The 14806-nt window shown below is 39.8% G+C and overlaps 1 protein-coding gene across 1 annotated transcript in view; it reads right to left on the bottom strand.

Annotated features, from left to right (window-relative positions):
* CALCRL (calcitonin receptor like receptor) overlaps positions 1 to 14806 on the bottom strand; it is a 61097-nt gene that overhangs the window by 22006 nt on the left and 24285 nt on the right. The window contains exons 2-6 of the mRNA XM_040069907.2: positions 6105 to 6204; positions 4940 to 5084; positions 3351 to 3461; positions 2321 to 2433; positions 1270 to 1361 (exon numbers count right to left, since the gene is read on the bottom strand). Of these exons, the coding sequence (XP_039925841.1) occupies positions 1270 to 1361; positions 2321 to 2433; positions 3351 to 3461; positions 4940 to 5084; positions 6105 to 6155 (512 nt within the window). The 5' untranslated portion in view covers positions 6156 to 6204. The remainder of the gene's footprint in view (positions 1 to 1269; positions 1362 to 2320; positions 2434 to 3350; positions 3462 to 4939; positions 5085 to 6104; positions 6205 to 14806) is intronic.

The raw sequence follows: 14806 nt of genomic DNA, 5'->3' as shown, positions 1-14806 counted from the left end.
CAAAGTTCTTATAAAGACTCAGAGCCATTTCACACATTGAGTTTGTGGAAGGAAAGAGAATTTGGAAAGGAGAAACTGTTTTTACAGATCATACAAAAATAAATTGAGTGAAAGACAATTATATGAGTTTTCCTCATGAAACAAGACCAGAAAAAGCCGAAATGTCATCTTGAATACTGGATGTCAAATGGAAGGCTACAAAGTTGAAACACTCCTATTTGTTGGGGTTTTGCAGAAACGCTGTGGAAGCCTGGGAAAATAATGCACAGCTAAAGTGGAAGCACTGCTTTCAGCCAGATGGGAGTAAAAAGAACTTTTTCTCAGCTATCAGCTGCCTCCACCTAACCAAAGCCCAGAGCATGAGAAAAGCAGCATCCACTGCCAGTGTATCTGTTATTCCTATTCAAACGCCAGGAGGAGATGGAAGCTGGAGCGTGGCAGCAGGGCACAGGGGCAGGGGTAGGTGAGTGTGAGGAGCAGAGGTGCACTGCCAAGGAGAAGGTGTTTATGAAATGATTAAACCAGGCTGACTAGGGCAGCCCACACTGGGTACGGCAGTAGCTGGCACAGGGAACAACTTGTCTTTCTCAGCTCTGCTCATGTGGCAACCCTCCTGGGTTCACCTTTCCACCAGGCCTCAGAGCAGGTTCTTAAAGGAAAAGAAAAAGAAAAGGAGGCTTTCATAGGGAAAGAAAGCAAGGTTACCAAATATGAAGTAATAAGATTAATTTTAAAAGGCCGGTACACTATTTTATCTTTATTATTATTTCCATTTCTACTGTAGCTCTTAGTCTTCCCTTACAGTTGTCATATTTTGTGAGTACAGTGTTGGAATGTTACTGTACCTATCAAATGTCATCACTATTTTGGTTTCCACTTGCTCTTTAGTTCAGTTGATGCTTGGCATAACACAGAACATCCGGACTTGGAAGAGACCCACAAGGATCATTGAGTCCAATTCCTAGTATCCATGCTGTAATTTATCACTAAAAAAATCCACACACCACGAACCCCAAATGAATAAACATTTTCCCCGTTTCCTATTTTCAGTATATTCTACAGTTTTTGGATTTCGGGTTTTTTATTTTAGATTTCTGAGAAAAGAAACCTCCATTTTTGTTACAATCTAAAGTCCAATGGCAAACCTATATACTGGCTTTCTCCACCTTCCTGCTCCATCTAATTTCATTTGCATGCTGGTGTTCCAAAGCACTGAAACCAGGATTGTGGCAACCACTGGGATTTGATGAAGGATTTAAATATACTTACTTAAAATAAAAGAATATGCCAAGAGAAATCAGAAGTGATGCAATTGAAAGACCGTGTCCGATGATGGCCAAGTAATATAAGTTCAGAGCAGTCTGCAAGACAAAAAACAAAGCCAAGTGATTCAGACAGAGCTACTAATGATAAAGCACATATTTATATGACTCTTCTTGCAGTCAAAGTGACTATAACACCAGTAAGGAAAAAAACAAAAACCAAAAACCAAAACAACCCAAAACCATTTCAGGTAATGATGGAACAAGCCCACAATCCTGCCAAAAACCATCCTACTAAAATCTCTCTCTCCATAGGGAACACAGCAGATTAACTGAAGTGATCACTAAAATTTGCCTCTTACCAGTTAAAACACCAAGCTTCCAATATACATTGCTATTGTTTTTTTTTTTCTGAATATTTATAGAAATCTGGCTATTTAAGTTCCTGTACTGGGTGCATTGCTGTCTGAGGCTTGACTCCTCTCTTAACACAACTCCTAAGTAAAGCATGTGCTTCCTGAATGAATTGTTCATGTTATCATTAATTCTTGTAGCTAATAATTAACTAATTAGTTTTATCAGGAAGTAACAAACCTTTTCTTTCAGTCATGGAATCTGTCTTGCAAAAAATCCTCTCTGCATTAAACGTAAGGTTATCATTTGGCACACAAAGTCAGGTCGAACCTTATACTCTCACAATAAAGCACAACTATTAGGGCTCCATAGGGAGACTAGGAGAACACATCCAAACGCTCACATTCTGCCAACTCTCTGTAGCCCCTGAATTTATCCTTCCAAGTCAGGACACAGTAATTGCAGCTTGCTATATATACCGACTTTTGAGAGAACATAAAACGATAGCAGGTAAAGCTTTACATAGGTTGTAAGATGACACAAGGGTAACTCTTGATGTGTGCTAGAAATCTGATAGAATTGTTGTATAGAAAACTGCTCAAAGCTTTGTTGCATCAACTCTGCTGTCTTTTGAGTTCGGAAACTTGAAAAGATTCTCAGTTCAATTTTGTGACACGGGCACCATGCACTCATTCCTCTCCTACCTTCACTTTTTCATGTGTGTAGATATTGCACTGGGTGTAGTTTGTCCACGTCCTGTTGCTTTCTGGGTGTCTAAACCAATTCCCATTTGGATCGCAGATCTTCGTAACTTTTTCTGCAATCGAAGTTGACGGAATGAAAAACAAAAGAAGAAAAGTGAAAGAAAAACACAACAGTCAGCACTGAAATTCTCTTTCCTGATGCCAAGTATTTAATGAAGACTGGCAAAGAAATGACAGCTTTATTAATATGACTAGAGAGACTTTGCTTGTTACTATGAATTCTGAGAAACTTGAGGCCGTTGCTTTTGCTTGGCAAGGGCAACCGATGATGCGATTTTCCTTAAGAAAACAAATAGTTTTCCCTCTCCAATCCATTAAGTATCAAAATACATTGAACTAACTGTTAGAGAACTACCAGATGAAGTGACAAGAATATGTAAATAGCTTGCTTAACATCCGAAATGGAAACTGAAGCCTAACATCCTACCCCTATAAATCAGTATTGGACAGGCAGGAAAACATAAATAGCAAAACTGCTCAAGAACCAAACTGGAAAATTGCTGGAAACACAATGATTTCTATCATCAAATAGAGGCATGAAAAGACCCTGGGAAATACAAAGAAATCCACGACATTTTCCACATGCTCACAAAGCTTAGCCCACAGAAACAGGAAGTGATTCCAAGTGGGAGAAACTCTTGGTCAACTTCAACTGTAAAACTGAGGTAAAGGACTAAGCCATATTTCTGCTTGTCTGTCAGAAAAGCTCATCTCTAAGAGGAAAAAGAAAGTGTGCTCTAACTTCGTTTCCTACTCCCTAATTTACAGAATCTCTCAAGGGCACAGTTCAGAAAAGAAAAGAAGTAACTTGTCAGTTTTCTATGTCATAAAAGGAAAATGCAAGTAATGGGTCTTGAGTTTCTGAAATCTTGGAGCATTAATGACTTGAGTGAGGCAAGCAAGAGACATCAAACCCCCAGACTCTCATTTCAGTCAGAAATACATTGATGTAGAAGTCAATCACTCATACCTGATGGGTTGAAATCCTGAAAGTAGTCAGGACAACGCTGCACCGACACGGTTCCGGCAGCAACATCACTCCAGCACAACCAGCCATCCCAGGTCCTGTTGCAGTAAGGCCCTGCAAACAGATATAAACCTGGGAATAAAACAACTCTTGCTTCAGAATACTCTTTCAAAGATAAGGTGTAGGACTGGATAAGGTTTGCAGCAATGGGGAAAAAAAGAGGAGAGATTTAGCAGCGGTTGATTAAAACTTCACTTAACAGAGATAGTTCCTTATACTCACACTTCTTTGAACACATTTTAAAATCTTTTCTCATTCACTTTGAAACAGCCTACACCTACAATTTGCAAACCTCGGATCTAGAACATGGTGGGCAAAAAAAACCTAAAAAAACCCCCTATATTCATACTCAATAATGTACCTTAGCAAAGAGCCTCACTCTTTCAAAGATGATTTTACTGAATTTATTTCTATTTTGGATGCACACCAAGCCTGTACACATGTCTGCTCACTCACAGGAACAGAGTGGTATCCCAGAAGCCATGAGAAAGCCTGGCTGGGAGGCAGCCACAGCTGCTCTGCCTCAGGCTGGGCTGAGCCCACAGCGGTCACTGTGGACAAAACACTTCCCTAAGTGCCCCAGGAACAGGGAATCCAGTGTCCCTCAAGAGCCTGTTCCAATGCCTCATTGCTCACACACATTTCAACATCTAAAATAAATCTCCCTTCAGAATGAGCTGGTGTTTTATAAACAGCTTCCTTCCCAGAAGGCACACTGAATGACTGTGTGCCTCTTTACAGATTTCAAGATGTTTTCATTATCTCGCTTCAATTTTCTTTTAAAGACTCAATAATGTCCCCATCTCAAAGGCTGCAGTTCTCAAACGTCGCGTAATTCCTCCTCATCAAGATTTTCCAGTTTGCGTGGATCCCTCTGAAGCTTCCCTTATGCTGTGGGCATAAGCTTGCACTGCCATACTGGTACCCATATCTGACCTCCAGGCACTCAGTTCCTCCAAAGAACTTTTTCAGAGGAGAAAAATCTCTGCAGAAGAACACAATCAGCTCTCCTTGCCTCAAAAGCCACTCAGTATTTCCAGAAGCTACCAAGTGAATACAGCAACAGCTGGAGTCGCTGAGGTCAGCCCTGAGTGACTTGTCAGGAAAAGCATCAATGACACCAGCACAACCCTCAGAGCAGGGAAACTGTGTGGATGAAGATACTGACAATTTTTAAAGGCAAATGTGACCAGGCAGACAGAGATATAATAAGAACATGAAATAAAATAAGATGTCAAGATTAATTAGTCATGATTTTTTAATATAGGTATCTATGTAAATTAACATTTTCTTATTTCATCAGAAAGAAAAAGCTTTGTGTTATATCAGAAGTGGTGCTGTGGGCAGATAGGATAAATATTACTTCATCCATCCCAAAGTGATGCTTACAAAAAATTGGGGAAATATTGTTACAACCTGAAAAATAACTGCTAGCAAGATAAGAAATTAATATAACTAAAGGACCCCGAATTACTGTAATAGTAATGTTGACCACTTGCATTAGTAAAACCTCATGAGAAAACAACCTCTACCTTCTTTCTTGTGAACAGGGTCTTGCATAATCTTCTGGTAGCACTCATACTGTGCCGTCATGATTTTATTCCGTGTAACGCTCAGCTGGGCAAAGTCCATTGTGGTGTTCTGATGTCCCTCAGCCGGAGTAGCACTGGCAAAGAACTAAGAGGAAAAACACGTCTTTCAGCAAACCACATAGAAGCTCCAACACAAATTTTTTGACATCATTATTTTCAAATATTGCACTTCAAATATTATTTTACTGAAAGGGAGTGATCTTCAAATCTTATTACTGACAATATGATTTTATGTTTTTCTGGTTAATTTAGCAATTCTTACCACTGAGTCTTGATAAATGTCTCCTGAATGAGCACAGGGTAGGAAAAATTGACAAGATTTGTAAATAAGAATGGCAACATGCAAAGAAAGCACTGACACAGTTAGAAGCATGTGAACAACTTTTGTAAAATCCAGTGAAATATATCAAATTTTAGTCTAAAAGATGTTTCAGTCAGGCCCAAAATGAACCTTTATGAAAAAAGACCTTCTGTACATTTTATGCACTGAAGCGTTTAGCTTGTCCGGAGCTATTTGGTTTCTCTGTAGTCTGGTGAACCATAAAGTGAATCCTCAGAATAGAGAATGTTGTTCGAAAGACCAGACAACTACTTTGTTAGCTATTAAAATTAAGAATTAAAAAAATCTCAGGAAAGTTGATCTTGACGAAACCCTGAACTTTTAAAGTGCATTTTTAATAGTAATTAAATATTTTATGGGAAGCTACAAAGCTTCACAGAAAAAAACCAAAGCTGCGGATTGAAATACTCTACCGCTGTTGTACAAGGGATGACATTAAAATTTCTGAGGATGCCTCTGAATCTCAGTTTGTTGTCTCCTCCTCTTCTTGGGGTCTCTGCAGGGTACTGCCTCTGTGTCACTTGTCCACTGCTACTGTTCTGAGCCAGCAGAGAATATGCTGGATTCAGCAGAGATAAAAACTATTTCTGTTCCTCCACCAAAGAAATTTAACGGACAACAGAAGGTAAATAAAGCTCCCGGTGAGCAGAAGCTACATTTGAACACAAGATTAGCTCCTTCTGAGCTTCCATATTAATAATTTCTATGGTACTCTGTACAGGGTTGTTAAAACTGGAAGTGATTTTAAAAATTCATAAAACTCACCATAGTAACCAGTAAGAAGAGCAGCAAAAATGTGATCCAGATTTTTGTCATTTTTATATCTGGTGCAATCAATCTTATGTTGTAGCTGAATGAACTCAAACTGCAATAGGGAAGAAAAAAAAAAAAAAGAAATTTAGCAATTAGTGAAATCCAAAACTGATAAAGGACTTTCATATTTTATTTCTGAACTAAAACAAATGGATGGGGTTCCTCTCCGTTTCTATTCACGCACAGTGATGCCATGTGAGACAGACAGGGATCCATGGTGTCAAAGCAAGGCTCTCAGCTCCTCAGCACTGAACTCCAGCAGCAGGGATTTCCTGCACTGCTGCCTCCACTGCCTCAGCCAACACCTTCAGAGCAAACAAACGGCACTCGGGGCCTTTGGGAGAGCACAGCAAACTGCGGGTCAGTCCCCTCAAATACACCTGGACTTTCAAACACACACATTTATTTCCCATTTTCTTCATACCTCCTGACATTTAATATTGCCGTTTCTGGAATAACTGATCTAGTGAGAAGCCACTTCACCCTGAACTTCCAGCTTTGCAAGGGTGATAGTAGCAATGCATTCATTGTGAGCTGTAAAATAGCTTCTGTACCTGCAGTACCTATATTTCTTTATCTGTCATTTGAAGAAAACACAAATACTCAAGCCAGCTATAATCACCTTATGCAGCAGACCCTTTTCAGAATTGATTCTTGAAGTGAAAAATTCGCCCAAAGCATAAAATATACACAATTATTTATGAAGCATGTAGACAACCTATCTAATGTAACCCTGGTGTGACAACAGCCTCAAAAGGATGGGAAATGTTAAAGAGTTTTGTCTTGAAGTATCCTACGAAGATCACAAAGCTGAACCTGGAATTGAGATGAGAGCTTTTCTTCTGATTGCATCGTGGAAAAAGACCTCTGCATACTCAGTTATTACAACTAAACCACGTTTCAAAAATCCAAGTATTTCACTGCAGCAGTATCAAGGAAGCTATTCTCAGCTACAATAAAAGCAGTAACACTGCATGAGTTTAGCTCCCTGGCACAGATGAATTCACTCCAACTCTCACACTGTGATTTAAGAGACAATCCTTGCATACCCAAAGTCCTCACAGCGCAGAGACCCCACTGCCAGAGAATGCAGAGGGCTGGGGGTGCTGTACCCACACACAAACCTGTGTCCTGACCCAAGCCACATTCCCCCTCACATCACACCTGCTTTTGTCTTTGGAAGATTTCTTATCCAGCAGTGATGTGCCATCAGAAAATGGGGTATGACAAACAAGTGCTGTAGATTGGCCAGCAGAGATAACGGCACAAAAAGCTCATTTTAAAAAAACCCCACCCCGTCTCAGTCACAGAAAGCAAGCACTCAACATTGCTACTTTTCTGTTTTTACGCTGGGACTGGGTCCCCCTAATACAATAAACAGCATCTTGCAGGACACATTAACTACTAAATAGGAAATCACTGCTGTTTATTGAACAGCCTGATACAAAGACAAGAAATGTGTCATGAAATCAGCTGTGCCTCTTTAACCCAGACTAAAGTTGTATCCATAACCTTCCTTCTATTTTGACCAGTGGAAGGCAATCCTGGAACACTGATTGCTGCAAATTGCACAGGTGAGGCTCTGAAATTCAAATCTGAAAACACTTAAAGGAAGACCAATCAGCGTACATGAAATATATCCTTGGTTTGAGCTGCTAATTCCCTGGAAAATCCACATGATAAGAACTAAAGTGAATCGATAACTTTAAAGATCTGTTAACTAAAGAAAAATCTAAATATCTCTGTGCAGTGACTAAGGCTTGACTAAGATATCTAAAATATATATAAATTAATAGAAGGGCAATATGAGCTCAATTCTGCATGACAACTGGGGGCAAGTGTGATTAATTTGAACCTATCACATGTTTCATTCATTCACAGATGTGTGTGTTTTCCTAGGGGAAAAAGCCCCAGCCTTCTAAGGAAATTGGAATTAATAACTTACTGTAAAGTCAGTCAATAATATTTTCTCTCCCAAGTATGACAAAGCACATCTGTGCAGGGTTAAAATCCACAGATGATGTGCAAAGGACAAGCCAATACATGAACCAAGTAGAAAATAGCAACCGTAATTTAGTGTATGTTTTTCTATACATGTATACAAGAGTTCAGAATAATTTTCTCTACAACAGTTCCAAAAATCCTTATGCTAAAATAAATGTTAGATGAAAAATTTAAACAGCATGTTTTGATATTGCTCTCATTTGCTTATTTTAATTTATCTCAAAGATACATCATATAAACAAAGGCAGAAATGATCTGCTTTGATTCAGAGTCCAAGTTTATTTCTATTTCACAATATCAAAAGTCATTCCTTAGCTCAGTTTCTTTAATGGCCCAAGTCTTTTCTAACCAAGTGGTTTTGTAGACATTTCCTATCCGCTGCTCTGGAATCTGCTGCTAAATTATTAAGTCTTCCCAGGAGATAAAATGTTAAGCCTATAATGCACTCTATGCTTTCTACTCACTCCCCTCAGTTGCTAACATATAGAAGAGAAAAAGAACCCAACCACCACCGTTTTCTAAACATCACTACTTATGGACTTAATTACAAGACGCAGGATGAAGGTCATTCAGATGCCTGTTTGGACTGCAGGAAAGCATTTCTTGCATCACTACATGGATTCATTCACTCAACATTTATTCCAGTTAGTCTGGACAAGACCTTTCCAAGGAAAATTAAGAACTTTCTTAGGGATGGACAGCAATATATTCCATTGGCTGAGGCAGCAAGCCAGTACTGCTAAGAAAGACAGGCTGCTTTTATTAATCATCTGCTCTGATGAGATACAAACCAAACCTAATTCTCTGAAAATTCTTTCCCTCTCAGAGCTGGGAGGTATTAGGCACACAAGAAATTAGTAGTGAAAAGAGACCATTCTTAGGTTTCCTTAAATATTGATGCTTCCCAAGTTGTTCTGCTATTGTTGTGTAAATCTGACAAATCCACTGTGGGGCAGAGAAAAGCACTGTGTTGGATTGAGATTAATCTGTCTTGAATGAACCCCTTGATTCCACTCTGCGACAGTGGGGATCTGCACAACAGTCAGTAGGGCAGGGATTTACATTTCCACGGCAGGTATTGACTGGAACTGAGGTGGTGTGGACTACACTACAGCTACTGGCAGTCCTCTGGCTGAAGTATTTTCCCACTGAAAGGCAACATCAGCGAGAAAAGAATGGGGAATCGTAACAGTAAAACAGATCTTCCAGATCTTTGAAATATCACTTTTATTTCTGATGCACGTTTGTGCACTTAGTGAAGAGTGAGGTAACTTAAACAAAACGACAAAAAAGGAGCTGCCATTAACGATACTCCCAAGGCCTACATTGTGTTTGTCACTGATAGCAGTGACACCTACTGAAGAACGAGGAATTAAAAAGGTACTGCAAGCTGGGCTTAGCTAAAATAGTCACTGGTATTGCTTTAACAGATGTTCCCATTTCTCTTCCTCCCGCTTTCTCTACAGAGCCATCCTGCCTCATCAGCTGTTTCTACTTTTAACTTTTCCCCATCCTCCCAGGAGTAAGTGGCACCCTTGCTGAGCTCCAGACACTTCCCGTTTCAACCATACAGTAAAAGGGTTAAAAAAAGCAGTCATTAAAAAGTAAAAAAAAAAAAAAAAACCAACAGTTTTTTTGAACTTGAAAACCAGATTTAGTACAAAACAAAAAACACAGGCAGCTTCCACCTCAAGCAGTTCTCAAATCTGACTCAAGTGAGAATGCAGCTCTGTGGGAGTGGGATAGGAGGGAGAGCCTACCTCCAGCACCGCAGGCCCATCCATAAATGCCCAAACATTTTTCACTGACTGGTAATCTTTGATTTGCCCAGAAGCCAACAAAACAACCATTACAACAAACAGAAAGCCACAAATCTTGTGCAGTGTAAATTATATACCCTGCAGTGTTCTGTACCCTTCTAACACTGAACTTAAACATGTTTGCATGCAGATATATAACCTTCTCCTGAAAATGGTGTCAGAATGGGTATTTTCTTGACACTTTGTTTCTTCTGGTTCTTTTTGGAGGGAGGCATACAACTTGAAGTATTTAAAACCTCAGGCAACATTTGGTTGTTTCCGCCCAAGATAAAGGCAAAACCAACAAGTTGGAAATCGCCCAATACTTTTCAAAGTTTCCCTAATTTGAATTGCTGTTCAAATTGCACTGTTGATAAAAACCTCCCCCAAACCAACAAAACCAGTAGCCTCAAATGGAACCACAGATAGAGCCTCCACTTGAATCTTCACTCACATCAACTTTCTGGGAAATACTTCTCTGACTAAAAGGGCTTGGCAAGTGGGCAGCGCCAGCCAAACAATTATACACAGCAGATTCACTGAGTTCTGCACATGGACTGTAAAACTGTATCAGAGAACAATGCAAGGCAGTGTGGAAATCTTCCTATTTGGGTAATCTGCCTTTTTTTTTTTTTTTTTTTTTTTTTCTGAGGGAATCACTTCTGCCAGGATTTGAGCAAACTGCTCAGTGGTATCCCATAGTAAACAGCTCACAGCTGTTTGCGTAGGAATTACTCCATCCTCCTAATAATTACGGAACTTGAAAGTAAAGGTAAATAAAAGAACGCCACACAAACATTTTCTGTCTACCATTCTTTCCAGGAGTTTCTCCTAGGAAGAAGTTGTGGCACAATGGCATTTACTGTCTTTGTGACGATTAATAGAAGTAAAGAAACACAGTGGCACATCTCAATTTATCCCTGAGTTACTCTACAGCACCTTCCTTGTGCAGGCGGTAGTTCAGCTCAGTAAGAGAAAGTCCTCCCTGTTTAATTCCTGGGCCATGTGCTGTGCTGGTCTCATGGTACTGGTCTGTGCAAGAAGGAAGTTAGGACTGGCTCACTAAGATGTTTCACATCTTGCGTTCTCCTTATTAGCACACTTTTTGCTTTTGTTTTTGCATCACTCTGGCTGCATGTCAGAAGCCTCGCAGAGATTGCAGAACCATCTGCATATGAGATTACACAGATTAAATTACTCCTGGGTGCTTCTTCCCATGAATAGCTTTTGGCAACCATTCAGATAAGTTTTGTCACCCGCACCCAGCAGAAATTACTAGCAGCAATTGGCAACGCTCGTGGCCAGCTCCAATAACACCAAAAGTTATAAGAACCTAGGAGAGAGTGACAGCGGTGGTAGCTTTCCTCTATTTTCTAACACTTCTTTTGTTCAGTTCACAGGTATGGATGACTCTGCAAGTTATTCTGAGGAGGTCCAGATAAAATCCAAACCAACCCCCCAAAAAAAACCTGAGCAAAAAATGCCACCATAACACAGCTCTCACAGTAAGATTGTGGAGGAGGGAATGTCTACAAGATTCTTCCCAAGGCATGTTCTGCAATTTCTGCCCTTGGTCAACATTGCTCCTCTCCACACAGCACACTACAGAGCAGATTTTTTTGTGGTTTTGGCCATCACACCAGTTTTGGCTCTTTAAAACAGGATTTCCACTGATAAAAACGGTAAGAGTATTTCCTCCTTGATCTTACATTGAAGTCCTCCCTTGGCCCTAGTGCTTTCCATGCTTTCCCTATAAATTATGAGGGCTCTGCCCCTCCTTGGCCAACATGATGAACTTGCTACTGACTTCAGGACATATGAAGCCAGCAGTACAGACCCTGCAACGCCATGTGGAAGAATGGCAGGGACTCAGTGAGGGTTATACTTACAACTCAGCAGGGTATGCTATTCCTATGCCAAAGAAAGGCAGCATAGGAATTTTAAAAATATTGAAGCAAAGTAAAATCATTTGTCTCTCCTAAGGAACTAGTCGTTAAAGGAAGGCAACAGAGATTCTGGCAAAATAAAATCTTTACCAAGAGACTGCTGGGGCTTTACTCTCAAGAGATGCAACTGTGATTTCCAGCAGTTTATAGTTCTTAATGCCTCCGGAGTTTCCAGTGAGTGCTATTTGACTACTATTGTGTAAGCACATTGTTATGCTTATTTTATAAGCTTAACCCTTTTCACCCCATGGCCCTAACCCAGCTGCATCTTGATGCCTAAAATCCATCAGCAGAGCGACACACGCTGCCAGGCACAACTCACCACGTTCAGTTCAAAGCTCTGTAAGCCACGGCACTGAACTTCCAGAGCAATCACTCAAGCACAAAGCAACTTTGAAGGGAGGCTGCTCTGCTGAACCGAGTTATCTGTGAAAATCCACTATCAAACATCCTAGAAACAGCTATTAACAGAAAGGAAGATGATGGCAGACTAGTGAATGATGAAATTCTAATAGCTGATGGAGCAAGATGATTTCGTTTTGGTACCTCCCTATTAATTTTTTTTTTTTTTTCTTTCTTTCTTTTTTTTTAACAGTATTATATTCCCATTACAGGAATTTTAAAAATGGGTTCCAATACATGCAGTAAACTTCCCTGAAATTTTACTTCTTCCAAAACAACTGCTGTGATGTGGCAAGGATGTTCCAATTAACACACTATTTAAAATAAAAGGGAATAGCTCATGACATTCATTCTTTTCCATGGATTTCATGCTATTAACAAGTTGGAGAGCTCCCACATTGTTACTAGGTATATAAGTGTAGTTGCCTAGATACATTTATATATGGGTGATACTCTTAGCCACAGAATTTAATTTTAGGTAGTCCTGCCAAGAGCAGAGAGATGCACTCAATGAGACGCAGGGTCCCTTTCTCCTCCAGAAATCCTATGATATATGTGAAAAGGACAGTGCAGTCCTCCAAAGAAAATTTCTCCACCTTCAAGCAAAACTATTTCTGTTTTGAATTAAAGCAAAGACAGTATGAATTTATGAATTTATGAATTAATCAAATAGCCTTAGGACTTGTGTAACGCCCCTTGTTGAGATGCTGAAGTGGAACTTTTTCCCAGCCTTGCTGTTTAAAAGCTGCAGAGTGTACTGTTGCCCTGTGTGCCCCTTTCAGGCAGTGTTTTTTTATACGAATGACTCCGTTTGATGCTGTTTACCAAGTAATGACCCAAAAGAGATCCAAAGGTTTCTTTGTGAAAATGTTTACAACATGAAGTCATTTTTTCAACTGGCTGAGTTTTAGAAGTTTTTTTTTTTTGTTATTTCTTCATTGGCACATGCTAATTTTACAAGAACAGTATTTCCACAGTTCAAAGACTTTTCTCAAGGTCAGAACAAGGCAATGGGAAAATGGGTTAAGCAAAATATACCAGGACTTTTGTTCCTTTCAGAGTTTACCACTTAGGCTTTTTCTCATTGGCCCAGCCCAGTTTGGCAGCTGAGCATATCCTATGAAACTTACAGGCTTCACACCAGTTTCCTCTAGATTCACATTCAGAAGTGTGAACATTTATGCAGATATATATTCTCATTCAATTATAAATAAAGCAATAAAGTTTCAGAATACCATTCTTTAATTAAATTGTTAATTTTCAGGTGGCCCATGGCACAGCAGCAGCTCAGAGCAGGATGGAGAGGGAGCAGGTGGCCAGGAAAGGGAACCGCTTTTGCCAGGATAAACAAAGCGCTGGTGCAGCCACTGCATCAGAACCCGTGTCCCAACTTTGGGTTCACCTTTGGTCATCGACTTGACCAGAACTGATGAACAAAGTGTAGAGATAAACTCTCCATGGAAATGTCAGAAGCACTGTAGTCTTCTGTGTTGCATTTCTTTCTTTTTCTTAAAAAGCACCCCAAACAACAACAACAACAAAAAACAAAATCCAAAATGCAGTACAGAGAGCTAAAATATCCCCAAGGCAGCTTTGACTGGCTAAGGATGAAATTTCAGATGGAAACTTCATGCCAAATATTAAAATTTTATCTCATGAGATATTTCTGATGCATTTACTAGTCAAAAAAAACTTCAGGTAAATTTAAGGCAGCTTTAGAAAAAATCAGCTTGGTGTACTTATTTAAAATAAAATAATACGCCAGCTACTTCAAAGCCTTTACCAGGTCAATCTAAGTCACCGCAGTTCAGAACATTTCCTCTTAAATTTAAAATTTCACATGCCAGAAGTCAAAAGTGCAAGCTCTGGAATATTTCCCCCTTTGAATATTAGACAATTCACATTATACTGTGCTAAATTATCAAAACTACTAATCCGTCCTGTAGAAAAGCCAAGAACAAGCAGCAGCCAAACCCAACCTTTTGAATTCTAGTGGTCTGCAGCTTGTCTCCTGTGCTTTAATTATCTACAGATATTCCCCATCTCTCCTATGTTTTTGCATCTGCAGCATTACTAAAACGGTTTGAGCTGGGCTCACACAGGCCGTGCTGGCTGTAAAGGGGTTTGTGAGACTCAAGAAAGTTAAACCAGAGTTAGTTAATCTCAACAGTACGGAACGAAATTACCTTCTAGACCTTTTTCAAATCTACACCTGCATATTGGTATATGCACCTGTTCAGGACCACACAGACACAACAGGGGAGGAGGGCCAAGGCTCGGGAATGACCTCCAATGGAAGAAAATCATGGATGCATGTACTCAAGGGGCAGACTAAGGGAACAACAACATCAAAGCTTTTCTCTTTACATTTATAACCAGAGCCTTCCTTTTTATCATACATCCAGGAAGATATCTCTCTCTTTCTCCTCACAGATTAGCTGCAGAAATCATCTTAAGGCAGCCATAAAGTAGGCAGTGATAGAAGGTTTTCCCATCCTCTGCC

This window comes from Hirundo rustica, chromosome 7 (genome assembly GCF_015227805.2).
Source record: "Hirundo rustica isolate bHirRus1 chromosome 7, bHirRus1.pri.v3, whole genome shotgun sequence".
In the NCBI taxonomy this organism is placed as follows: Eukaryota; Metazoa; Chordata; class Aves; order Passeriformes; family Hirundinidae; genus Hirundo; species Hirundo rustica.
This window is presented reverse-complemented; position numbering and strand designations above follow the sequence as displayed.